This window comes from Sturnira hondurensis, unplaced genomic scaffold (assembly GCF_014824575.4).
Source record: "Sturnira hondurensis isolate 20B ecotype Veracruz unplaced genomic scaffold, ASM1482457v3 Scaffold0018728, whole genome shotgun sequence".
Classification (NCBI taxonomy): Eukaryota; Metazoa; Chordata; class Mammalia; order Chiroptera; family Phyllostomidae; genus Sturnira; species Sturnira hondurensis.
This window is the reverse complement of record NW_028091359.1, coordinates 18,386,175-18,411,400: the sequence shown is the minus strand read 5'-3', so window position 1 is coordinate 18,411,400 and position 25,226 is coordinate 18,386,175. Positions and strand designations below refer to the sequence as shown.

The 25,226-nt window shown below is 55.7% G+C and overlaps 1 protein-coding gene across 3 annotated transcripts in view; it reads right to left on the bottom strand.

Moving 5' to 3' along the window:
- Positions 1-25,226, bottom strand: part of ABR (ABR activator of RhoGEF and GTPase) — a 174,481-nt gene that overhangs the window by 116,282 nt on the left and 32,973 nt on the right. Inside the window, exon 1 of one of the 3 annotated variants that reach the window (XM_037070147.1) lies at positions 23,390-23,865. The exons of 1 other annotated variant lie outside the window; for it this stretch is intronic. Coding sequence is in view for 1 of the 2 variants with exons in the window: in XM_037070145.1 (XP_036926040.1) it covers positions 17,923-17,983 (61 nt within the window). In the remaining variant the exon portion in view is untranslated. Of the gene's footprint in view, positions 1-17,922; positions 18,087-23,389; positions 23,866-25,226 lie in introns of those variants that run through there. One more of the 3 variants, XM_037070145.1, reaches the window with a different exon arrangement.

Below are 25,226 nucleotides of genomic sequence, written 5' to 3'. Positions count from 1 at the left end.
TATTAAACCAAACCACGACATTTTACATACTCTTTTGTATCCATGATGTATTTCACATATAAAATAGACATAAACACCACATGGGGTAGTCCAACCATTACACTTCACCGCTGAGGGCGCCGAGGACCTGCCCCAGGACACACACCAGGGAGCCGCAGAGCTAGAACAAGAGCCCAGGCCTCTGCCTCCCAGTTCAGCTAAGGCCACGGCCATTAGCCACGGCCCAGAAAAGGGCGAATTCAGCACAAGGAGCCTGGAACTCGCAGTCCTCTGGGAACCAGGAGGGGACCTTCACTCTTTTGTGCCATGGCCACTACAGTTTGGTGAGGCCAGTGGCCCCTTCAGAGAAGAAGTTTTTGAAATGAATAAAACCCATAGGGCCACAGTGGAAATCAGTTCTACTGAAATGCTATTCTAGCCACGGGGATCTGGTGAGTCCAGGGGAAGTAATCAACCAGTGCCCAAGCACAGCAAGCTCCCAGCTAAAGTCAGCAATGGCTACTACTGCTGATATTAGAAGTTGCTTCTTTTTCCTTGGGCCTGGGCCAGTGAAACTGAGGGGGAGACCCAGGCCTCAGAGCAGGGGACCCCTACAAGGCCTGGACTTGGTGCCGGGATAAGGGATGCGGCTCTGAACTGCAGGCCCGTGAGTGAAGCTGCCACCAGGGAGTGGGGGTGCTGTCCTGAGAGAATAAGTCCTTCAGGGCTGAGAGGGGAGGGGCCATAGCAGTCCTCACCTGGAGTGAGGGAGGCAGGCCTCAGAGGAGAGCCCAGGCGAGGCCAGGAACAGAGCCCCGGGGGCCTGTGTCCATAGCGCCTGAGTCCCGCTGAAGGGCAGAAAGTGACACTTACTGTGTGCCTCCCTGGTCCCAGCATTCTCTGAACATTATATAACTGCATTTATTCAAATGTCTGCTTTGCAACTGCTTGATACGTATAAATCGCATCCCAAATTTACAGAGGAGGAAACTGAGGTTCTAAGATGTAACGACCTCATAGAATCAAGTTCACATCTGGGTCTCTCTAAGGAGAACCTTTAATGCAAAGTAATGATCGCTTACTCACTCACTCACTCACTCACTCATAAGTCTTCAGTTATATGGAGATCTTCCAAGGTGGGACACTTCTCCCATGGAGACCCTGTAACTTGGTGGACTTGTTCTTTATCCTTTCGGCCTCCAGGGAGTGCTGCCGCCAAGTGCCTTGGGCAACACAAGGGGCAGGCGCTGGCCAGGCCCCGCCGCCTTCTAGAGAACCACAGACCCCAGCCCAGGCACACCCTCCCTCCTTAGGTACACAAAGGGGGGGCCCTCAAATCCTCTTCAGCACCCACCCTCGGCTTTTCGGAAAGCCACACTCCCCTAGAAGTCAAGTCTTTACAACTGGGCCAAGGACACCTGGTAGGTCCTCTCACCAGCCACCCCCCACCATGCGCGTGGCTAACAGTACCGACAGCATCGCTTCTCCCTGAAGCCCAACCAGACCAGTGAGTGCGCCTCCACTGCCAAGGGGCTCAGGTGACTCACCCGAAGCCACACAAATATTAAGCTGGGGCTCTGGGAATTCAACCCTGGCTTTTGCAATTTCTTTCCCTTTCCCCATATATCCTTTGGAGACTGGAGGCTCCCCAGCAGAAGTGAGAATGTGTGAGACTCACTCAGTGAAGGGCGCCCAGCAAGTATTTGTCAACGATACCAATTATCGCTCACGCTGGTATAAAACAGTGTGATGAACATATGTAGTCGCCATTCGTCACACCAGCTGATTTTCACAGCAGCCCCGGGATGTACGTGGACAGGGCAGGTATTCATACCCCTCACCTTGCCCATAGGGGGTCATCGAGAATGATTTTACCTGGACACAGGCTAGTTTCCTGGAATGTGCCCCTCCAGGTCCATTCTCCCTGCCTCTCCACCTCGCTCTGTGCCCCAGCCAAGATCTGAAGAAGGGAGGCGTGTGAGACGGGATACTTCCCCCCCAGCTCCTCCCTGCAGGCCACCCAGGCCCTGCGCTTCCATGAAGGTTGCAGCTCTTGCCAGGAAGCCTCTCAGTCCACCTGTGTCTCCAGGTGAAGGAACCCACCCTTCTTCACCCCTTCGCCCTGACCACATTTTGGCCACAGTCCCGGTATAAGTTCCCCCTAAACCGCCGGGCCAGAACGTGCCACCTGTTTCCTGCTGGATCCTGAGGGATGCGGTAGTAAGTCACCAGGCTGGGGACTCCGGTCTCCTGATGGAGGAACCAGGGCCTCGGTCAACCCGCCAACCAGCACTAACTGAGTGGCCCCCTCGGGATTTGTGGGGAGGGAACAGAGAGAAAAGGAGGGTGGCAGAAAACTGGAAGGAGCCTGTAGTAGAAATAGCAGGCAAAGCTGTTGGTCTCAGGTTTCTCTGTGAATTAACTGGAGTCAACCTTCGGAAAACGTGGAAAGACCACAACTCGGACAAGCAGGCCTGAGGGAGGCCTGGGGGAGGCCTGAGGTGGGAAGGATTTCCAGCTGGGCTCCAGGCCAAGCAGAGCCAGTAGTGAGGCCGACATGCGCATTCTGGAAACTGGTCTCTAGTCACAAGCTGGGACAGGGCTGGGGCAGCCGCCGTGGAACCTGGGTACTTCCAGACTATGCTCCTGGGGTGGGCCGGGGAGGGGAAGGACGGGAGACCGAGGGCACCTGGTCCCCAACCTGCCTGAAAGAGCCAGCGGAGAAGGGAAGATGCCACCTGTTGGTTTCCAGGCCCCCTTTTCTACTCAACCCCCTTGCAAGCATCAGGGTGGGTGCTGGGACATGGGGTGGTTCAAAGTCATGCTCTGGCCTCCAGCCTCACGTCTGCAACGGGCCCACAGTTGAGTCACATGACTGGACGCTGGGCCACCCAGAAGAGCACAGAGGAAAGCTTTTCTCGGAGGTGGGACAACAGCATGTGGATTTTCTTGCCGCTTTTAGGCATTTTTTAGTCTTTAATAACTACACGCTTTCACTTCACAAAGGGCAAAAAATTCTATCCTGAGGAACCATGAAGACTCTCAAGGAGAAGGAAGACAACACATCGTGCACAACCAGGTGTGAATTAACACACCTGGAGGGGACCCGGGATTAAGACATGCAGGCATGAACCTCAGACAGGCCTGGAGCCTGGGCCCGTTAGGGACACTCACTTTACGCAGTCTCTGAACAAACACCCTGGATGCTCCAGGGTTTTCCGCACCTGGTGACAGGCTGGCCTGTGGCTGGTGTCTCCACAACACTGGAGGGTGGCAGGCAGGAAGACACCAACCCCTGCTGTGAGCTCCTCAAGCTGGGATGAACCATTGGGGGGGGCCGGGTAGGGGAGCCCAGGAAGTCATGCCTCCCTCTGACCTACTTTGTGAAACAGCCCTGTAGGCATCCATGTCCTTGACCTTAAAGAAACTTTACATTTCTAACTGTGGCAGTTGGTAGGCAAGATGCAGCGTAGGGTCCTATTTTAAGAGCAAGAACGCCGGGGCCAGATTGCTTGAGTTCACACACCAGCTCAGCTCATCACTTGCTAGCTACTGATATGCATCCTTCAGCCAGTCACTCACCCAGTTTGTGTGTCTGGGTTCTCATCTGGAAAGTGGAGGTAGGTGTCTTCTTCACGGGATGGTTGTGGAGAATAAGGAAACAAATACACAGAAAGGGCTTGGCACAAGGTAAGATAGAGCGAGCGCTGGGCACGTGACAGCTACTATTGCTGGCATTTTTCTATTAATCACGTCACTTTTGGGTCTCGGCTCTCTAAGAACAATCTCAGTATTTCTGTGACAACTCCACAGAAAGTTCTCATCAGCTTGGCCTCTAGGGGCCAAGGGGTGCTGGGAGGAGAGAAGAAGGTAACGAACAAGAGGCATTTTCCTGGGTCCCTTGCTAAGTACCACATGCATACCATTCAGCCTGGTGAAAGGGACACCAGACAAAATGCAAGACATCCAGTAAAATCTGAACTTCAGATGAGTAGCAAAGAAGTGTTTGGTATAAGGAAGTTGGTAGGTCCCCAATTCTGTGTGGGATATACTCCTAGTAAAAAAAAATGCTGGTTATCTGAAATTCAAATTTAACTGGGCACCCTATAGTTTTATTGGCTAAAGAGTTTGGCAGCCCAGCGGTGGCATTGGTAAGGTTGCTCCCATTGGGTAGGTGGGGAAGATGAAACTCAAAGAGGCAAAATATACTGTCCGAGGTAACTGTCCCAGCAAGTACTCAAAGGCTGTGCTCCCTGCTCTCTCCAGCTGCACTGTTCCTCTCAGAGGAGGGACTCCCAGGTGTAGAACCAGAGAAGGCGAGCCGTCGATTACCTAACCGCAGTCAGCATGCTGCCCAGCCCCTGCACGCGGAGCCTGCGTGCAGGAAGATGCTTTTTCCCCCAGACAGAGGGAGCTGTTGCTCCCCCAAACCTGTGCACCAGGGGGCCTCCCTGCAGGAGAGGGAGGGCAGGCAGCCAAAGAGAAGGGCCTCCCAACCAGGGCTGCTGTCAGCCAGGGTGGCACCCACCACCCTTCCGGGAGCTACCCCTGCCTGGGGCTGGAACTGGAGGCAAAGTCCCAGGAGAAAACTCAGGAAGCACCAGAGGAAACCCCTCCGGAAGTTCCGAAATATTTCCACAGCCAGGAGAGAAAACTTGAAAGTGAAAGCAGCTCTCAGAGTCCCAACCAGGGAGCCAGAGTCCAGGGCCTGACCACAGTGCCTCGGTCCTGGGTCCCAGGGCCACCTCTCTAGAGCTCGGGCAGGAGGCCCCCCTGCCTCCTCAGAGCGCCCCATATACCTTCCCAGGAAGGGGCCCCCACCTCTGCTCTCCTGTACTCCAAGGGGGAGCTCCACTTCAGTCATTCTCAGCTCTATTTTTACTCAAAGGTGGCAAGAAACAACGAATGTTCCAAGAAGGACAATTCAGTCACCTGGTTCCATGGCTCGCTCTGCAAGGCCAGGGACCCAGTTGACCTCTGCTGGGAGCAAGGACAAGGGAGGGCTCCAGAAACCTCCTGAGGTCTTCACTACAGGACCAGGTGTCTAGGTCTAGAGCCTACTCCCGGGTTTGTGACTTCTCAAGAGGGTGACACTCAGTCTCATGTCCACTTGGCCAAGAAAGACCAGAAGGTGTGCCCCAGCCAAGGAGCAGCATGCACACAAAGCCCCAGCTGCAGGGCCGTCGTGTGTCCGGGCAGCTGTGAAGAACTCAGTGCGGCTGGAGGATGGGGAGGGAGGGGAAGTGAGGCTGGAGCCCATGTCTGAGGCTCCCAGGTTAAGCCAAGGAGTTTAGCTTATATCCTACAGGAAGGAGGGAGGTAGAAAGGTATGAGGCCATCGAATGGCTGAATCGGATCTCCCAGGAAGGCTTGGAAGAGTCTAGGTCCTTCCTACCAGGCCTGGGCATCACCTGAGGGCTTGTTAAAAACATCAGATTGGAGGCCCTGCCCCAGACCTGCTGGGCCAGAGTCCGGGTTTTCACAAGACTCTCCGGTCTAGGTGAGGCCCCGAGTCACGTCTAGGGCAGAGAGCGGGTCCCCACCTTAACGTCTCCAATGATCTTTTTTGACGGCCCTCCCACTCAGCTCTACCCCCTCCTCACATCCTCCCTGCTCTTGGCGGCCCTTGTGCTGGAGCAGTGGACCTCAGACCCCCAGGACATCCCCTTTTTTCCGTGACCCCCACCCAGGGTATTCCCAAGCTCCCACAGGCTCCAGGCACAGCTGGGTGCTGTGGGAAAGGGAGCAGCACCCATGGTGAAGAGCCAGTCCCCGAATTCAGACGCACAGTCGCCTGGGCCCCGCCCAGGTCCTAGGAAGGCCCTGGCTCAAGGCACCTCTGGTGAGGAGCACAGGCTGGGCCTCCACAGAGAGCCGGGTCTGGAGCCCAGCGAGGCCTTTCATTGGCTGTGTGACCTTAGGAAAGCAGTTTAACCATTCCAGAATCTTTCTCAAAAAGTTTCCTCAGCCAGCCCTGGCTGGAGTGGCTCAGTTGGTTGGAGCATCATCCCATTAAAAAAAGGTTGCAAGTTTAATCCCCGGTCAGGGTCAGGGCACTTGCCTGGGCTGAGGGTTGGGTCCCCGGGTCAGGGGTGTGCAAGAGGCAACCTGCTGATGTTTCTCTCACATCGATGTTTCTTTCCCTCTCTTTCCCTCCCTTCTCCTCTCTAAGCATGTCCTTGGGTGAGGATTTAAAAAAACAACAAATAAATAAAGGTTTCCTCATCCATAAAACTGGATAAAAAGAGTTGGGACCTCCCTGGGAGGTTCAAGATTAAAGGGGACATTGTTTGAAAAGTGCTTAAGGACATGTCTGGCACTCTGTAAATGGCAGCCTTTGTTCTCCTTCCAGCCTCTAAGGAGTTTAGAGTTTGGCAGAGAAGAAAGGACAACAGACACAAACCCAGTGTACAGGGCCTGGCCGGAATAACTGTCCTATGAGCTGGTAATGCACACCGAGCCTCGTGCCACAAAATCGTAAGCATGTCATCCTGTAACATAACAGTATCACACTCAAGCACACCACGTGACCCTTCAGGTGACTGTTCAAAGTGCTGTCCACCTCGTGGGAGACAGTCACGGACCGACCAACCACACTCAGCGACGTCACCTCTGCCGGACCCTGCAGGCAGACGTTACCAAACAACAGGTGAGACAGTGCTCAGTGATGTGGCCCAGAAGGAGCCGTGTGCACTGAGCTGAGTGCTATAATCAGGCACGGGGGGCTTCCTGGAGACGGTGGTAGCCGAGCCACGGCTTGAAGCTGGGTGGGAATTCACCAGAGCGCATGGAAGTTGGTTGTGGGATGGTGAGGGGACTCATTGACCCGTAGGGGGAGAGGGGGGCAGGAGGGAGGGTTTGCTGGAACGCTCAGGGATCCAAATGGGTAGTACGGGGTGCTCCCCCCAGCAAGGGGACCTGAAAGGTAGTTTGGATCGAATATGGTGGGAAAGAAAATGCCCCACTGGAGGTTTCTGGGAGAAGGAGAGGTGAATGGAAATGGGGGTAGTGTAGCCACAGACAGCTGGGAAGGAGGTGATGTCTCAGGTCAGGGAGGGGGCTTGGGGATGCTCAGGTGTCCCTACAAGGGCCTGGCTGTGGTGGCGGCTGATCAGCCACCATAGGGTCCCCCAAGTCAAAAATAGCTCTTTTGACACCAAATTTGTGCCCCTTTCTTCCCTTTCAGGAAGCAAGAGGCAGAACCAGCTCCTGCTTTGCTCTCTAAAGTTCTACGCCCATACGGTGCCCACTGACCCACCTAAGAGGGCACCATCCAGGCCCCCGGCAGGGAGCGTTTGGTCAAGAGCTGTTAAAATCCACCTAAATCAAGGGGAAATGGTACTTGTACGTGGCTGGCTGGCACACCAGCTGGTGTCTCATTAACCCTCTCGATGAGGCACTAGAAAATTAGCAACCAAGGCTTTCTGCTCCATTAACACCGAAGTCGGCCCTTCGGGTGGAGAGGGGGTGGGGAGGCCTTGGGTTTTGTTTAGACAGACACTCGTGAAGCCCAGATGCCTGAGTTTCTGCACCTCAGAAAGCGGGTGGGCAGAGACCTGGTGTGTCCCCCGCACGGCAGGTACCATCCCCCCAAAGCCAAAGTCCCCAGCAGAGGCGGATCACACTGGCTGCTTCCTCTTCTCATCCTTGAAATTAGGGTAACAGCCTTTCACAAGTTTACTGTGAGGATTAAATGAGACCATGAATGTGAGAACACTGGTCTGGTACCCATCAGGTGTCCAATCAATTGCTTCATTATTTTTATTTTTATTGGGAAATAAGCTCAGAAGCGAGAAGTGTCATGAATTACCTTTATCTGACCAGACCCCAGTGTTACAGAAGGGTGTGGCTTCATTTGGGATCTGTAGCCCGTGCCCTAGGAGTGAGAACTGGGGGCCCTGGGGCCCTGCTGTCCAAATGGTGGTCCCAGACCACCCCCAGCAGCACTGGCATCAACTAGGAACCTGCCTGAATGCAGAACCTTGGGCCTCATCCCAGACCTGAATGGGAATCTGCAGCTTAACAAGACCCACAGGTGATTCAAATGCACAGCAGAGTTCGAGATATGCTCTCATATATTCGGTCCTGGGGGAAACCATCCCCTCCCTCCCCCTCTCCCACCAAGGCAAATACGGGGCCTGGAACTCTGGGTAGACAAGGGACCCCGAGGCAGAAGAGCCCTGTGACAGCATCAGCCCGCTTGCCATTCTGCGGTAAAGCACTTTCAATCGCATGTTGAGAGAATCACTCCCTTCTTGATTCCTTTCGATTTTTCTGTTATTGAAGAAGAAAGACTCTGGTACCGATGTCTTTATGTCTTTAACAACATCCCTCTATCGGCTCTCCCGTCTTTATTTCCCTTTAAACAAAGACACAGGAGGCTGAGACACAGATCCTTTCAAAGGCAACACTGTATAGCTACCATTAATAACATTGTTTCATTTTTAGTACACTTATTTGTAAGATAACTTTTGACTTATTGCAAGTGGTACAGATTTCCACTAATTTCCTGTCTAAGTTACATTTTAAATAATGAATCACAGTGAAGAAGAACAGTAAGTATAATAAGTGTGTGAATCTGGGAAAACCACAACAGTGGTATATATACAGACCTGGTGAGTTACTGTCCCTTATAGTTCATAAGAGCCCTTTGAGATAATCTCGTCTACTGTAGCGACTCACAACCAGCAGTCCTCCGGTTTGTTTTTAATAGAGTGGAATAAAATAGGACAGGATGGAATGGAATAAAACTACAAGCGCATTGTAAATGTGGTAGACAGAGTAAGTACTGTCCCATGGAACCTGGTTCAATCTGTGTGTGTGCTGCTTTACCATGTGAAATGCACGGCCAGTCCGCCCGCTCTGTGCCTGGGCTCCACGCCTGCAGATTCAACCAACCATGAATCAAAGATATTTTTCAAACGTGTTGTGTTGTTGCTGACATATAGTACGTAGTTAGGCCTGTAATGGTTGCATCTGCACTGAACGCGTACACACTTTTTGCTCTAGTCATTATTCAGTGACTAGAACAAGTAGAACAAGTACTTACATAAGCATTCACACTGTATTGGGTATTACAAGCAATTCAGAGAGGATTTAAAGTGTTCAGGCGGGCGGCCGGTTAGCTCAGTTGGTTAGAGCGTGGTGCTAAAAAGTGTTCAGGAGGACGAGTGCAGGTCATGCTCAAAAATACTGCACTATTACGTATAAGGGACTTGAGCATCCTCGTGTTTTGGTAACGCAGGAGGCCCTGGAACCCATCCCCGTGGCCACGGAGGGGTGACCTTTCTGCGTTTGGGTTGCAGTCTGCAGAGTTAGCGATTCACTCCTCTAGGCCCCTCCCCCTTGGGTAGGTGCGCCCACCTCTGCTAACTTATTTCCGATGGTGAGCAGGTGACTCCTTTGGCCAGGCCATCCACAAGCAAACGTCCCTAATGCTACGTGCTGGCAGTCCCCACCACAGCTCTCTGGCTCCTCCCTCCTGACAGGAATGACAGTGGCAGCTCCGGCCATGTGTCCTTAATGGGCGGAGAAGCACCAGGTGAGGGCACCCCCTTTGGGAGGGACAGGATCCCCACCACCAGGAGCTGCTCTCCTATTCCTCTCCACGATCTTAGGCTGGGGAAGCCCTATTTCCTCAGTCTTTCCTGGGCCGTGCACGTCTCTCCCCTTGAAAGGCAGTGACAGGGAGAGGGCAGGAGGCTGGGGCAAAGGGCGGGAAGAGCAGCGGAAGCTCTGGGTGGGGGTGAGAACAGAGGGCACCATGGGGTGGCCCCTGGAGGATGGGCCTTGTCAAGGCCAAGGCTCTGGTCTGGCTGACCCCTGGAACCACAGGGAGCAGCAGGAGGGAGAAGGCTGGGGTAGCAGGTTCAAGGTGGTGGGAGGAAGAGGTCAGGGGGGCAACTAAGGCCTTGGGGGCAACTGAAACTCCACACTTGCCCCCTTACAAACAGAAGACCGAGTGAGAGGGAGGGTTTGTGGGTTCCTCTAACCAACCGAGCAGGGGTTTCTGAAAATGCCCACAGGCTCAGTGAAGGCAAGTGCGTGGCAGTGAAATTCTGAGCTGCAAAGGGAAAGGAAGAGAGTGGAGCGTCCCCTCCCTCTACCCCACTTTCTATTTCACATTCCTGCTTTGGCTGCCAGCTCAGGGCCGCTTTCATCCCCTCTGTCACATGCAGAAAAAAACTCACCACCAAACACAAACCCTTTGTGAAACAAGCCTTCCAACCTCCTTCTGGCCTTTCCGGCTCCAGCCAAAGAGGGGTCTGCTAAGGTGTTAGCCGCCCCCACACTCCCACCCCCACGGGCTTCCCTCAAGAGGAGGCACCTCTGCAGAGGACCCTCGGCTTGGGAAGGGGGAACTTGGCAGGTGTGGGGAGCGGGGCTGCAGGGTCTGCTCCAAACTGCCCGGTCATTAACATGCTGCGCATGGGTGAGTTCAACTGCAGAAGCTAGATGTGCGGCCCAGCTGGCCCTGGCCTCGGCAAAGGACCTCGGTGCACAGTGGCCTGATTTAAGGCCCAGGGCTCTCTTTCTCTTCCTTTGGAAACTGTAGAGGTGAATTTCAACAGGCCTGAGAGCCAGGCCAGCCCACAAGGGCCCTGCCAAGTTCTCTCTTCCCCCATCCCCACTCCCCTGCTCCTAGCCCTGCTCTGCTCTGGAAACTGGGCATGAGCGGCACTCCGCCCCTAGGTCCACCTTCTCCTTTCTCTCTCGAGGTAACATTTCGTGCTTCTTGGAGCAGTGGCCCCAGGGACAGGTGACACGGGCTGCAAGTGCCCTTGGGGAGATCTCCTTGGGATCATCCCTTAGGAAAAGGCGGCCGTGGTGAGAGCCACTCAAGTGCCACGTGGGGAAGCCAAGACAGTCTTCACAGCTGTCATTCCAGCTAGAGACGTGAACAGATCACTCAGCCTCCGTGAAGCACCAGCTGCCAAGGGGCCTCCACGGGCACCTCTGCGGAAGGCAAGGGGCCGTGGGAGCCGGAGCTGCTCAGAGTCAGGCCGCACTGTGTCCAGTTCCTGGCTGCACTCTAGCTCTCGGGCCTTGAATGACTTAACTTCCCCGAGCCCCAGTTTTCTCCCTGTAAAATAGAGGTAATAATAAGTCCTGCCCCCTCAGGTACAGCCGTTAAAGATTGGTGATAACACACGCAAAGTGCCTAGGACACTGCTGACACACAGTAGGTACTCAGTTGTTTGTGGCTGCAATGGTTATTGCTGTTGAACCCTGAAGGGAGACACACACACACACACACACACACGCACACACACGCACACACACACAGGGGTGGGACAAAAGTAGGTTTAAATGATTGATTTTCCAGATGAACAAGTGTAAGTCCACTTTGCCCCCCCACCCCCATGCACACCTGAGGCCTTATCTAGCTCAGACTGGGAGACCTTCTGAAATAACCTAACCTCTCAGAGCCAATTTCCTCATTTGTAAAACGGGGCGGTACCATTTTACATAACAGGCACCTTGCTGGGTTCCAATAGTGTAAGGCAAGTCCCCAGCACGGGATCTGGCAAGTAGTAGGGCTGGCTAAATGTTACGTTTGCTTTCACCCTTCCTAGACCAAATGGAACAAACGTAATTTCTTTTTTTTTCAATTTTATTTATTTATCTTTAGAAAAGAAGGGAAGGAGAGAAGGAAATATCAGTGTATGGTTGCCTCTCGTGAGTCCCCTGCTGGGAACTGGCCTGCAACCCAGGCATGTGCCCGGACTGGGAATCGAACCTCGATCGTGTGGTTCACAGGCCCGAGCTCAATCCACTGAGCTACACCAGCCAGGGCGGCACAAATGTAATTTCTATGAACGCAGGAAGACGAAAAGAGCTTTCCTTCCCTTGGGCCCAGTGGCTGAGAGACCCACAGATGAGGTCTCTACGCCCCTCTGCAGAACCCAGACACACCTCCCCAAGAGGTCCCTAACGTACAACTCCAGCAGGCACCGCACTGCCCCCCTGATCCAAAAACTCTCAGAAAGGGGTTTTTCTCCTAAAGCTGCACCTTCCAGGGAGAAACTCATTCAGAAAGATGGCCCACACGCTCGCTGCTCAGGCCGAGGGTAACAGGCAGCTGAACAGGGTGGCCACAAAGGAGGAAATCAATTGCCGCAGTGGGGAGTAGATGTCCCCCAGCTGGGGAATAACTGGGCTTAATTACACCACATCTCGGGGCTCTCTGTAATCTCCACCCATTACATCCTTACTGCTGGCCAGCGGGCAATGCCCAGGAGGAAGGGGTTAGCCCAACACACTAATAGGATCAGCCCTTCAATCCCACGAAGGTAATTATGGCCACGTCCTTCCCCAACAGCTATGAGTAAACCCACAGACCCCTAGTCAGCAAGGGGTTTTTCCAGCAGCACCAGCTCCACAGTCACGCCAGGGGAGCCAATGGCCGTACCGCCCGGAGTGACAAGGACTCTGCACTCCAAAGGCGCTGGCCTCCCAGCCACCCAGCCCCTTCTGGAGACCCTGCTCACCTTAAGCAAAGTGCCTGACCACATCCGCCCTGTCTCCCTGTGGTCTAGAGGGGCATGACGGCATCAGAGAGGAGGGTGGAGAAGGGGGAACGTTCCACCCCATCTGGCCGCATCTCCTGCAGACCACACTGACCCGGTCCGCTTCTATATGGCCAGTCAACTCATAGTCCCTTTGATTCTGGTGTGTGATGGGAAAGGAAGGGCAAGGAAGAGAAACCAGGAATAAAGCACAGGGGCAGCACACTGAGGGGGAGGCCCAAATATGGTCAGAATCTGGGGGCAGAGAACCTGGCTGTCCCAGCCGTAGTTGGTCACGGCATCACTCGGCCCACCTCAAAGGGCTCTTTGCCAATGCCTTGGGCAGGGGATTTGGGTGCATCCTATAGTCTGCCTGTTGCCCTGATTTCTTTCTTCTTCCCCAGGTACAGGGTCTGGACAGGCCCTCTCCAAGCTTCAGGGACAAGCAGAACACTCCCACTGCCAGGCTGGGGCACCCCTGGGCCACAAGTCAACATCAGTCTTCTCCCATCCTGTCCGGGAGGCAGGTAAGCCTGCTGGCCTCTCCTACTGGCATCAGTGGAAAGTGCTGAGATGCCCAGGTAAGAATGTGGTGGGGACGCCAAGCCTTACCTACCACCCCAGGGGGCCAGACAGAGGCAAATGGTGTGCAGATGACGCAGAGTTGTTCTAAAACCACGTAGTTCCTGGTTCACCCCCAAAGAGCCCAAGCTAAACAGCCATGGCACCAACACCGGCAGTGCGGCCTTCCCATTACACAGTCGCAGCCCTGGCAACGAGTGCGACTCCCTTGGGGGGTCTCCGACTCCACTGTGAGTTACTACAATTACCAAATCCACACAGCTGGAACCTTGTGAATGGGCCAGCTAATGGGTTTCTGGGATTTCCAGTGGAGTAAGGAGTTAAAGGAGCCAAGAACTGGAGAAGTGGTCTTCCCCTCTTGTACTCGCTCATACAACCAAAAACGACGGAGGGCGCACTGCGTGTGAGGCCCTGGGCTGGGCGCCATCTGAGAGCCTGGTCCGACCCTCCACCGCGGCCAGCCCCCTTCCCCCCTTCCCCCCTGCTTCCAAACTCCTCTGCCAGCCTATTTCACGAATAGGGGCCGTGATGTGCTGGACAGCTGAGCAGTTCAATAACACCCCTCATCTCCAAAGCACTGTATGTAAACATTAGCCAGTTAATCGCCACGGCGCCCACGGGAGATCTCATAGCCTCCCTTCCCAGCTACACGCACGGGGAGTGCGTTCCCCATCGTGCAGCAAACGGCCAACCTCGGGGAGCAGCCCCTCTCCCCTCCCACCCACAGGAGTGGGGCAGAGTGGGTGTCGCTCACTGCGCTCCCACCTTCTACCCACCTAACTGTATTTTCTAGCTAGTGCTCCGCGAACATTCCTGCCGTTTCTTCCTCTTTCCAAAGAGCAACAACATCAGCAATCACCACCACCAGTTACATTGCTCTGAACAGATGACTGCAGTCCCCTGCCAGCCCCACCGCTGAGGGCCCGGCGGCCACCGCGATCACACTCTGGTGTTCTGACTGGGGCTCTTCTGGGGGTGAGAGGTCCCCACCTGCTGGGGCTCACCAGGGGTGGTCTGGCTGCAAGGGTGGCTCTGGTCAAGCCCACACAGTCTGCCAGGCCAGTGGCTAGTACAGGAATAAGGTGGGAAACTGAGGCAGGTTAGTGCTCACCTGCAGGTGGGTCGTGTCCCCACGGCCCCACGGGCTTTTCTGGCCCCTGGACAAGGGGCATGAGAATTTCCTAACAGACTGAAATGCGCCTTGGAAGTGCTGTTTGGGGTAAGAGACGGGAGCTCCAAAAGGTAGGTTCTCGGAACAACAGATGGCCGAGTTCTGCCTCCTGTGAGGTCCCAGTAGCTGCGAGCTTTTGTTTGGCTCAATAGGGTAGGAATGTTTGAGGCCAGAGCTGAAAGGCTTGGGACAAGAAAGAGGCTGGAATGGCAAAGGAAAAGACCTTAAATGAGCCCTCAGCTCTTTAAATAAGTCCTGAACATATGGCTAAAGACTTTCCATTTGAAGCGGTGCCAAATTATTAGCATACCTGGGACACACACATCTCAATCCTGATCTGTCTCTGCTCCAGGGACAGAAGAAGCTTCTGAGCACCAGTGCCCCCCCCCATTCTGAGGTAATTCCTTCCACAGAACTTAATTTAATCCCACCTAATCGCAGGATAAAGAAGAAAACCAAGAGGAAGTGATGTGTTTCTTGGAAAAGGTGAGAAAAAGACAGAAAGAAGATAAAATGAAGACCACGGCTCTACAGAGAGTATTACTCCAGACCCAGGGTACGAATCTAGACAAGGCACTGGGTGGGGGCGGGTGCGGTGGGTGGTGAAGCTGACAAATGACATTCACGGTGGGAAATTTGTGGCACAGAGACAGGAAGTCGGGTGGCTGGAACCGGCAGCGGCCTCGCCACCATATCGGGGCACAGACGCTGCCGCAGTCAGTCCTGGACCACTCTGGCATCTGGGAGCCAACCCATCTCCTTGGGTCTGACAAATCGACATCACTCTGCGGCTCTTCAAGACTTCTACCTCGGGGGGAAAGAGGGGGGCTACTGCCCCCCATCAACCTACGATGGAAGTGGACACACTCCTCCTGGCACAGATGCTGAAGCCAGAAGGAGCTGGTAACTCTGAAGGCAAGAAGGGTGTGAAGGGGGGTGTGGCAGTCAGCCACCTTAGGGGAAGAGAGTTATTGGCCTCGGATAGGGGGTTCAGAGCCTCAGTCAGCCCTGCCTGGGCCCCAGGACCAGGTCTCAGTTCCTCCCAGAGAGACAGGGACAGGCTGGGGTCAGAGTTATTGAGGCCACTTACCCTGCTGGGCCATTTCAAGGCCTTGAATAAGCTCACACGTATCTAGGTGAAATTCGAGTGGATAATCTGAATGCCTGCTTTGTCGCTTATCAGTTATGGGACCTTAGGTAATGATTTGAACTTACTGAGCTTCTCTCTCCGCAAAGTCGGGGTAAGACTACGAATCTTCTTGCCTGCGTGCGATGCGAGGTTTGGAAAGAATGGATGCAGAGTGCCTCCCAGAGAGCCTGGTATATAGCAGGTCTTCAGGAGATGCTATCATCCCCGTTAGACATTATTATCATGTGCTTAGGAGGAAGCCTTCTCACTGGGTAACTCATGTCTCTAAGAAGTACGCTGGCCACCCTGTGCCCTAGGTACATCCCCTTTCTAATTCCTGACGGATTTGGCCTTTGTGACGACTTGCCACCCCAGGACTGTGAGCCCTGTAAGCAAACAGCTTCTGAGAGGCAGAGGAACTTCCTCTGGGAGTTGCAAAACCCTGCTGCCAGGCAAATGACAGCCCGGGTATTTGTTTTAATTTAGGCTCTTGTCAAGAGGAAACTTCGTGGCTAACAGCCCAAACATGACTGCACAGCACCTCCCCAGGAAGCCTCACTCTACAGCTCTCAAATAAGCCGTTTTGAAGAGGGAGGCAGGAACGCCTCACTGCCAAGTCAGTGCCCCCTCCCACCCCTCTGTCAGGCCGCCCGCCCCAGGAGCCCGGGGGCCAGGGCAGGAGCAGCAGCAGAAGAGGCGGCTCGCATGCCAGCCCGCCAGACTCAGGGCTGGCTGACAAGCATCCCCAAAGAGGCCCGTTGGTCTAATTCCCTTTCCAGTCCCGGCTTCCTCTGGTCAGAAATTTTCAAGGTAGCCTCAGGCAATGTTGCTTCTCTGCTTAGGGGGCCAGGGAGGGAAAGGGGAGGGAGGAAAACTTGGAAATGATTGGGTCTGGGGTTCTTCTTCAGAGCAGTGGAAAGGAAGCCAGGGCCGGGTTTCTGTAGGGTCCTGTGCTTTGGGAAATGGGGAAGCCAATACTGGGTTTCACCAAGAGCCAGAAATATTCAGAAATGTAAGCAGCATGTGTACAGGAGGCATTGTTATGACTGTCATTTGCAAGAGCGCAGCGAAGAGGAGGTCGCTAATCCTTCCTTCAGGTCAGCCCTGATCTGCAGCAGGGCTCCGAACAGATGTGGGCCCCCATTCTCCGGGACACACGTGCACACACACGCCACACAGCCGAGGGCCCTGGCCTCTACCCGACAGTGCTGGCCTCTCGGGGGAAGGAGCAGATGGCCTGGCTGGGCTGGGCGCAGGGCTGACACCCAGGGGATGCAGTGTTGCCCCTTTGATGTTGAAAAACCAAAGCAGAACGAACCATCACAAGGGGAGCTCCTCGGGTGGGGGTGGGGGGAGAAAAGGAAGGGGAAAAAAGGACGGAGGGGGAGGAGGAGGGAAAAGAGGGAGGAGAAGGTATGAGGCATGACGGTGACCCAAGGGGGGTACAGAGGTCAGAGGCTGGATACTGGACACTAAGAAGCCTCCAGGGCAAGACTTGGGGGCTGTGTGAGGTATCACCCTCATCTACTCCCTCGTCCCACCTTCCAGACGACTGATGCAAGGAATTCGAGCCAAGTTGGCTCTTAGAAATGTCCTTGACCCATGGACAGCGCCAGAACCCGGCTCCCCCTGCCTCCCTCAACCCCTACCTCCTGCCCCAGGGCTCCAGGCTCCGGGCTCGGCTCGGAGTGCAGCAGAGTGAGGGGGCTTGCTGAAGTGACGGGGAGAGGGGACCCCACTACCTGGCTTCTGCGGGGCCAGCAGGACCCTCTTCCCACATCGCTGAGAGCGTTGGGGAAGGTGTCTCAAGGCAGGGGTGGAGCGGGAGCAACGGCTACCTAAGCTTCAGCCCCTAAGCAAGGCGGGGTCGGGGCGCTTACCCCCCACCCCCAAATGTACGAGCAATCAGTCGCACATTCCCAGCGGCAGCGCAGGGGCAATCACAAGATCGCGGCTGATTTGGGAGCGAGGGAGTGGAGAAGCCCAAAAGGTTTGATTTTTCTGTTGGCGGGGTGGAGGTGGGGGTGGTGGAGAGGCTGGCAGGGAAGACTGCGGAGCCGGGGGTTTTCGGCTCCTTCATCCAAACGGCCCCCGCGAAGATCCGCACCCACACTCTCTCCCTCTCCGCCCACCCCCACCCCGAAACGCACACACGTCTCGGGATGCCCCTGAGGTGGCGAACTCCCGCCCCGAGGACTTTGCCAAAACGGCCTTTCTGCCTCGGCAGGGTCAGGAGGAGCAGCCGGTCGGGGAGCGGGGCCGCACCCCGCACGGGCCGGGCCCTCCGCTCTGCCCGGGGACCGCGGAGCGGTGGGCTACACAACAGGTGGGAGGGGGTGACACGGCTGTCCTGGCCCCGTCGGAGCTCTGCCCGGCTCCCACCCGCCGGCAGTCCGCTCCGGGGACCCCATCCGTGGCCCATCGCGGGGGCCCTACGCCTCCCGGCCCGCGGGGCGCTCGGCCGGCCGCGCCCGCAGCCCCCAGCCCGCGCCCCGCTCCCCAGAGCGGCCCCGGGCTGCTCCCGCCCAGCCGCCCGGCCCGCGCGCACGTACTGCTGTAGAGGGTGTCGATCCAGGAGAGGCGCGGCAGGCCCCGGTGGCTCAGCGGCTCCATGCCCGCGGCTCCGCGCGGCGGCGGCGGCGGCGGCTCGGTCAGATCGGAAACCCGACCCTCATCGCACAACAAAGGAGGGAGGGCGCGGGCGGCCGGCGGGCGGGCCGGCGGGGAGCCGGGAGGGGCGGCCAGCCCTGGAGGCCGAAGTTGCTGCGCGCCGGGGGGAGGCGGGGGAGGCAGGGAAACAGGTAGCAGGGAGGAGCGAGCCGGGGCCGCGGGGAGGGCGGGGGTGGGCGGGCGAGGGCAGCCGAGCGCCCCCGGGAGCCCTGCCGGCCACTGCGGCCGCGGGGAGCCCCGCTGCGGATCCGGGAGCCTCGGCCCCGCAGCCCGCGCGCCAACTAGCAACTTCCCCGGGGCTGCGCGGCGCCAGGGGCGGGGGCCGAGGCCGCGACCAATCTGCGCGAGGCTCCCGCGCCCCCTCCCCGCCGCAGCGCGCCTCCAGACCCGGTGGGGGTGTGGGCAAGCGGCCGGCCCCCTCCGACGCGCGGACGGAAGGGCTCTGGCCGGCGACCACGGAGCAGCGGCCCCGCGGGGCTCTCCGCGCGGCGGCGCAGGCCCAGGCTCCTTCTCTTCCCCTCGCTGGGCTCGGCCGAATTCTGGCAGCCCGCAGCCCAGGTGCCGCGGGAGACCTACGGGCCCGCAGGGGTGACATCACCTGCCACCCCGGGATCTCTAAGCGCAGTTTCAGGGGCCGGTGCGGCTGCTAGGCCCCTCCCCTAGACGAGCCTGGGAGGAGGCGCTGACGGGGTTAAAGTCTTGCGGGCCCGCGGGCAGCCTTGGCTGCCCAGGGACTCTTTCCTTCCAAACCTCAACAACGCCTGGTCTATCTAAACACCCTTGACCTAGCAGCTGGGCCGCTGCTGCCCTGGGCTCCAGGGGTCGGAGGCTGGAGAAAGGCCAGAGGCTGGGGGTGAGTGAGGGGCTGTGGAGGACAAACTGGGGCCCAGGGGAGGCTCCGGCGTCTCGGCTGGGTCCCTTCCAGGGTCCCCTTCTGGGGATTCCTAGCAGAGTGCAGGAGACATACCGTGTATACACAGTCACACACGAACGGAGGGAAGTCTGGGGTCAAGACGCCTCTGCGAACAGAACCTTTAGAGACAAAATCCCTCCTAGGACCCCACAAAAGCAGCGAAGAGATGGGGTAGGGGTGCCTGTCCCTTGAGTGCTGGTTCTGTGAGACCCAAGGCAACTTGCGGTTCTGTAGGCCTCCTTAGGCGGAAGGACTCCAGAGAAGGGGCTGGAGGGGCGGGGTCAGCCTAGAGTGGTCCAGGGCAGCAGGAGCTGAAGTTCCGGAGTTTAAGGGAAGGGAGGCATTGGGCCGTTTATGCTGGTTTTACCTCAGATAGTGAGGCTTCTGATAACAGAGGTGACCCTCTCCACCCCCTACGCCCAAGCAGCTTAAGAGCAAAGCTGGGACCCAGCTCTACAGACTGCAGCTTCCCCTGCCCTTTGTGGGGGCAGTCTTGCCAGCACTCACAGAGCATGAGGCAGGAGGCTTCTCATCATTCCAAACAACTGTGGGTCTAGTTCTTCTTTAAGGGGAGAAGCACACCCTCACCATGGTGCTGAAAGGAAGCCTGCACCCAGCCCTGGTGCTGCTTGGGTAGAGAGGCCTGCAGAGCTGCCCCAGGGGACTACGGTGGCCACACAGCAGGTCAAGAGGCACAGTGGAAGATCTCTGGGTTGTGGAAAGTCTCCACAGGTAGCTGCAGTGGAACTGTCCGGTCATATTGGCCCCTCCCTGCATCCACTTGGCTGTCCCCTACCCCAGTCCCAGGGCTCCAGCCCCGGCTTCTAACTTGCAGCCCCTCCCTGCTCAGCTGCCAGCCTCCCACCACTCCTGCCTTGCACGCAGGACTGGGAGGACCCAGGCGGCACCTGGAGCTTGGCAGAGAGAGGGAGGCGTACATCTCCAATGAGATGCTCCAGAAATAGAGCCCGGATGGGAGAGGAAGCAAGTGGGCTCTCGGAGGAACCAGAGGGAGGACAGGGATTGTGGAGGAGCAGAGAGGGGGCCCAGGGCCTCTCTTCTTCCCACGTGGAACTCTTGGAAGGCACAGAACCCAGAGGAAAGGTAGAAGCAGGAGCACAGCCCAAGGAGCCAGCAGCACCGCCCCCTCCCCAACCACCACCACCACCACCACCACCAAGGCAGCCTCGGCCCTCTCTCCACGCTGCAGGGATTTTCATGATGGTCGCATCGGACACTGGCTATGAGCAGGCCATGGATGCATGTTTCTGCATGAGTCACATACATTTGCATACATTTTACATTTTTATCTACAAAGGCTTGAACAAGCTATTTTCAGCATTTTTGAAACTAAAATGTTACAGTCGCTCTCCTTAGCGTTGCCATAGTTTGCTTTTTTCTGCATACATTCTGTCCAATCCTGTCTTGGACCTCCCACTTCAGACCCAGTTCAGGGTAGAGGAAGAGAGCTATCTTGGAGGCCACAAAGGAACACTCCTAATGCTAACAGAGAACGACTGCAGTGCACCTGGCTCGGCTCCTAGTGTTCTGTTTACAAGATTATCTCACAGTGACCCTCACTCTCTCAGTTCCCTCCATTTCCCGGATGAGAAAACTGAGGCACAGAGCAGCTAAGGCACCCACCCAGCCAGTAAGTGGAGGGCTGGGACTTGAACCCTGGTGCCGTCTGCTCATGCTTTTAAATGCCATGCAAGCTAAGCTGCCTGAACTGTCAGTGACTGGTGAAACCAAGGTGACAAAGGCCCCTGGAAATCTTTGCTGGCCCATGAGTTAGAGACCACCTCCTAGGAAACCTCCCAGCCCTCTTCCGTCACCATACACCTGTCTGGCACACGTCCCAGGAAAGGGCGGTTACTTCGTGATTCCCTGGATGCCTCTGCTGGGTGCTCAGTAGGTGCTAACGGCACACAGCCTGACTCTAACCTGGGCTACAGAGACACGTCCTGTGGGGGCCTTTGAGCAGCAGGGCGCCTTCAGACTGGAGCAGAAGCCTCCAGAATCCAGGGAGGGGAGGGGAGGGAAGGAATGGGGAGGAGTTTGGGGAGACCCAATCCACATCTTAGGAAGGAAGGAGTTAAAGGGTTACTCTCATCTGCATTTTGCCAAAGGCGAAGTGCTCAGCCAGCAGCGCCAGTCTGTCAGAGCAGTGGGGATGCCTTCCGTGGACAGGCTGCCCTGATTCAGCGAAGCGCAGATCTGTCCACGCACTGAGGCACTGAGTCAGCACCCACCACAAGGTGTCCTCCAAGCCCACACTAACCATTCGCTGTCCAGGCCTGTGAGTGAACGCTCCCCACCTTCCCCAGCCCTCTCTCTGGCCCGTGTCCGCAGGCTGTGCTTGGCTCCCCACCTCCCCCTGCTGGACTGCCCTGCTCCTGCCTCGCCACCATGCCTGACCAGGACTGCCGATGATGACGGACCGAGGGGGAAGAAGCTGTATCCCATTCTGAAGGTCAGTGGCCTCGCACATAATTCCCAGGGGTGTGCTACCCACTGCCCCTCCAACAACCAACTCTTGTTTCTGCCGGCCATTTGGCCAGAATGGAAAACAGTGACTGTGCTTAGAACCCAAACTGGGTATTTCCACGTTTCTTCCCTCCTCACTGTTGGCAACCCAGCTCCACCGTGCACAACACGAAGGGCCCCCGCACCCCAACCCTGAGTCTCTGCTGCCTCAATCCCCCAGAGGACACTGCTGGTAAAGAGGATATCCATTTGCCTCTCTCCACTCTGGGGCCAGCAGGGAGCGCCAGTGAGCAGAGGCTGGGCATACCGGCAGCCAGGAGGGTGGAGCTCGTTGCATTCAAATTTAAACAAACAAACAAAAAAAAAACCAAAAAAACACAAAGGAAGAGCAGACTGTGATAGCCAAAGAACCAAGAGTTTACACCCTCTGTGGCAGATCAGCTCTTTAAAAGCCGAGGCTGCATCTCTTTTCACTGGGATCCAGGGGATGAACGAGACTCGGGTAGACCTCCGAAGCCGCGGTAACCACACTGTGCCCCCAGATCAGCTTTCTGTCCAAAGCCCAGCAGATTGCCATTCAATAATACATGTTGAATAAATAAAATTATAAACCGCTGACATTTATTGAGTGCTTCTGAAGTGCTGGGCACTGCTCTGTGTGTTCCCCATAGATTATCTCACTTAACCCTCATAATAAACCCATGATATGGGCTCTACTATCCTCTCCATTCCACCGAAACAGAAAGCCAGACAAGCCATTGGCTAGCAGGTGGTGACCTTGGAAATGAATCCTGATTCTGATCTAGAGCCCACACTGTAATCTCTGGATTGGACTACAATGAGTGAGCAAATGAACAAAGAGAAACGGAGGAAGAAATCCAGAGCACGCCCCACCCCCAGGGCCACCAATGATTAGGCAGAAAGAAAGCTGGTTCCCAAAGAAAACCACAGCTACTTACACCAGGGCAGGTGACCCTGGAGACAAGCTACATGCAGTCAGTTCAATGACAGTCTCCTGAACTCCAGTCCCAGCCAGACCCCACTGCTTCTCCGCCTTGGGCCAGTCTCAAGCCCTTCCAGCCTCAGTTTTCACATCTGTAGGTGGGTGGCCAGATGGATCAGAGAGAAAACTTCCAGGCTTTCTGCCAACCCTACAGGACTATACACTGCTTCCAAGTAGACCCTGGGGTGGCCTGTTTCCCACCCCGTGCTTCATTTCCTTCACCTTGATACGATAAAGCAGCATTTACTGTTCTAAGAGTCACCCTCAATCCTTGGCCTTGAAAGAAGAAAATTCCCCAGGCCTCTCCATTCCACAGAAGCAGAAAGATAAGCCATTGGCAAGCAGGTGGTGACCTTGGAAATGAACTCAGATTCTGAATCCAGAGTCCACATGTGTGTTCTCTGAGTCACCTCTAAGGGAGAAGGGCTTGCCCTGACAGTTCTGTCCCTGGGCCTCTTCCCAGCCTCCTTGCTTTTGCAGCAGACAGTCAGACCTGCAGGCAGCACAGAGGAACTCGGTCCTCCCCAGTTATTCCTTTCTCTGCCAAAGTTTTGTGTGAGCTTGAGTCATGGCAAAGAGCTGCAGCTCTGGCAAAATATAAACCCAAGAACAGCATTCACCCCTTGTTGCCTCCCTTAGACGGGAGAAGGCACAGTGACCTGTAGCTGGGAAGCTCCTCACCCATACCCACACGTTTCCCGGGGTGTGCTGAAGCCCGGCTCCCATGACTGGGGTCCACAGTGAGCCTAGCATTCCGGACAGAGACGCTGCCTTAGCTTGATTAAGCTGCAGTTTCAGGAGAGTCTGGTGCCAAGCTCCCGCTAAAATGGCCCTTACCCAACACTGCCCAGCTTACACCACCCAGGGGGTCGACATGATAGGTTTCCTAGAGAGTTGATCAGAGGGCTCAATGGTAGCATCTGGAGCCCCTTCCTCATTTACTTACCACAGCATCCTCATCAGCATTTGGAAAGAGGCCAGTAGAAGAGAGGGAAGGATTCCCTAAGTCCCAAAAACCCAGAGACAAAGTTCAGCGGCTCTGAACTTATCAGCTCCAAGCGCGGCAGGGGCGAATCCAGCTGGGGTCAGAGCTCACAGGCTGGCCCTTTGCCCTCCTGAGGCCACGGTTCTTCTGAAGCTGGCTGTGCTTCTCGCTCTTTCAACCAGAGTTCCGCAGACACATCCCAGGCCTGCACTGCTCTGCCAGAAGCTCTGACGCCACCAACCAGGCTGACCCAGTCCCCGTGAGGCCCAGGAGTGGCCACAGGGGCTGAGGGCAAGCTGTCAAGGAGACTGGCTCCAAAGGTGGCACCTCAACATTCACGAAGGCTAGGAAGGAGCATCAGGGCCTGGTCACTGGTGCTCATCATTGGTGGAGTCTCGCTTAGGTGTTACCGTTCAAGTTCGTGGATGTGTGGCCCTGTCTCTTTAAGGACCAGGCCTCTTTAAGGCAAGTTCCCTCTGCAGTCACTCCTGCTACCCGCGCTCCTGCGGCAGACAGCGGGGCTCCGGAGCGCCATCTGGTGGCTCAGCAAAGCAGCTCCTCGGCCTCCAGGAGCATAAGGCTAAGAGGCCTGGAAAAGCCTGCGCTAAAATCGCAACTTAGACCACAGATTCTACACAGCAACAAGGCTAGGGAAGTCAGCAGGAACTCCATTTGAGGTCAGGAGACAGCAGGAGGCCCCATCCGTGGCCTGAGAAGAAAAACCATCCCGCAGGACAAAACCTTCCCTAAGATATTTTCAAATGGGGGGATTTTCCCAGGCTCCCTGCTCACCAGTTGCAGGATCTGAAGCACAGCTATGCTTCCCTTGTCCCCACAAACACTGGGACAGTGGTTCTCAGCTGGGGAAGAGGCAGTTAGTAGCATCTGAAAATGTGTAGGCGCACTTTTTATTGTTGACACTATAACAGATGTCCCCATTTGCCCACTTCCACCCAGACCCCGCCCCCATCCCTGGGCCTTCACCAACTGCCTGTGTCCACGGGCTTTGCATATATGTTCTTTGGCTAATCTCTCCACCTTCTTTCACCCAGTGCCCCCACCCTTATCCACCTCCCCTCTTGAGGTCTGTCAGTGTGTTCCATGTACCCATGCCTCTGGTTCTATTTTCTTAGTTTTTTTTGTTCATTAGATTTCATCCATTAGTGACAGCATATGGTATTTGTCTTTCTCTGTCTGAATTATTTCACTTAGCATAAAACTCTCCAGGTCCATCTACACTGTCACAAAGGGTAAGAGTTCCTTCTTTTATAGCTGGTTAGTATTCCGTTGCAAAGTATAGGAGCCTTTTTTTTTACTGTCCACTGAGAAATACATTTTTTCCATGAGTTCTTTTTCTGTTTTTCTCCATCCCTCCACCTCCCAAACACCTCCCCCTCACCACCACAACCACCATGTAGGAGCATTTTAAAGTCAGAGATGTCAAAATGTCCTGCAACATGCAGAACTGTCCCAAAGAATGTCTGTCCCCAAATGCCAACAGTGGTAAGAACACTACTTGGTTATGGGGAACTGAGGATGGTTACGTGGCTAGCTCATACTTACTTCCCTGTTCTTCTTGTCCTCAGCACTCTGCCTCTGATGCTCTCCCTGAATTTTATCGTTAAAACCTTAGAGGTGGAGAGAGGGAGTGGTCTGGCCCGGGCCACCTTCACAAGGGACGCCAGTGTCCCTGGCCGCCCTTCCCCAGAAGGCTGGCACATGCTCGCACTCAGCCTGCACTGAGCCACTAGGACCCTGGGAAGGGGGAGGAGGCAGACAGACTCAGCGGGCTAGGAAC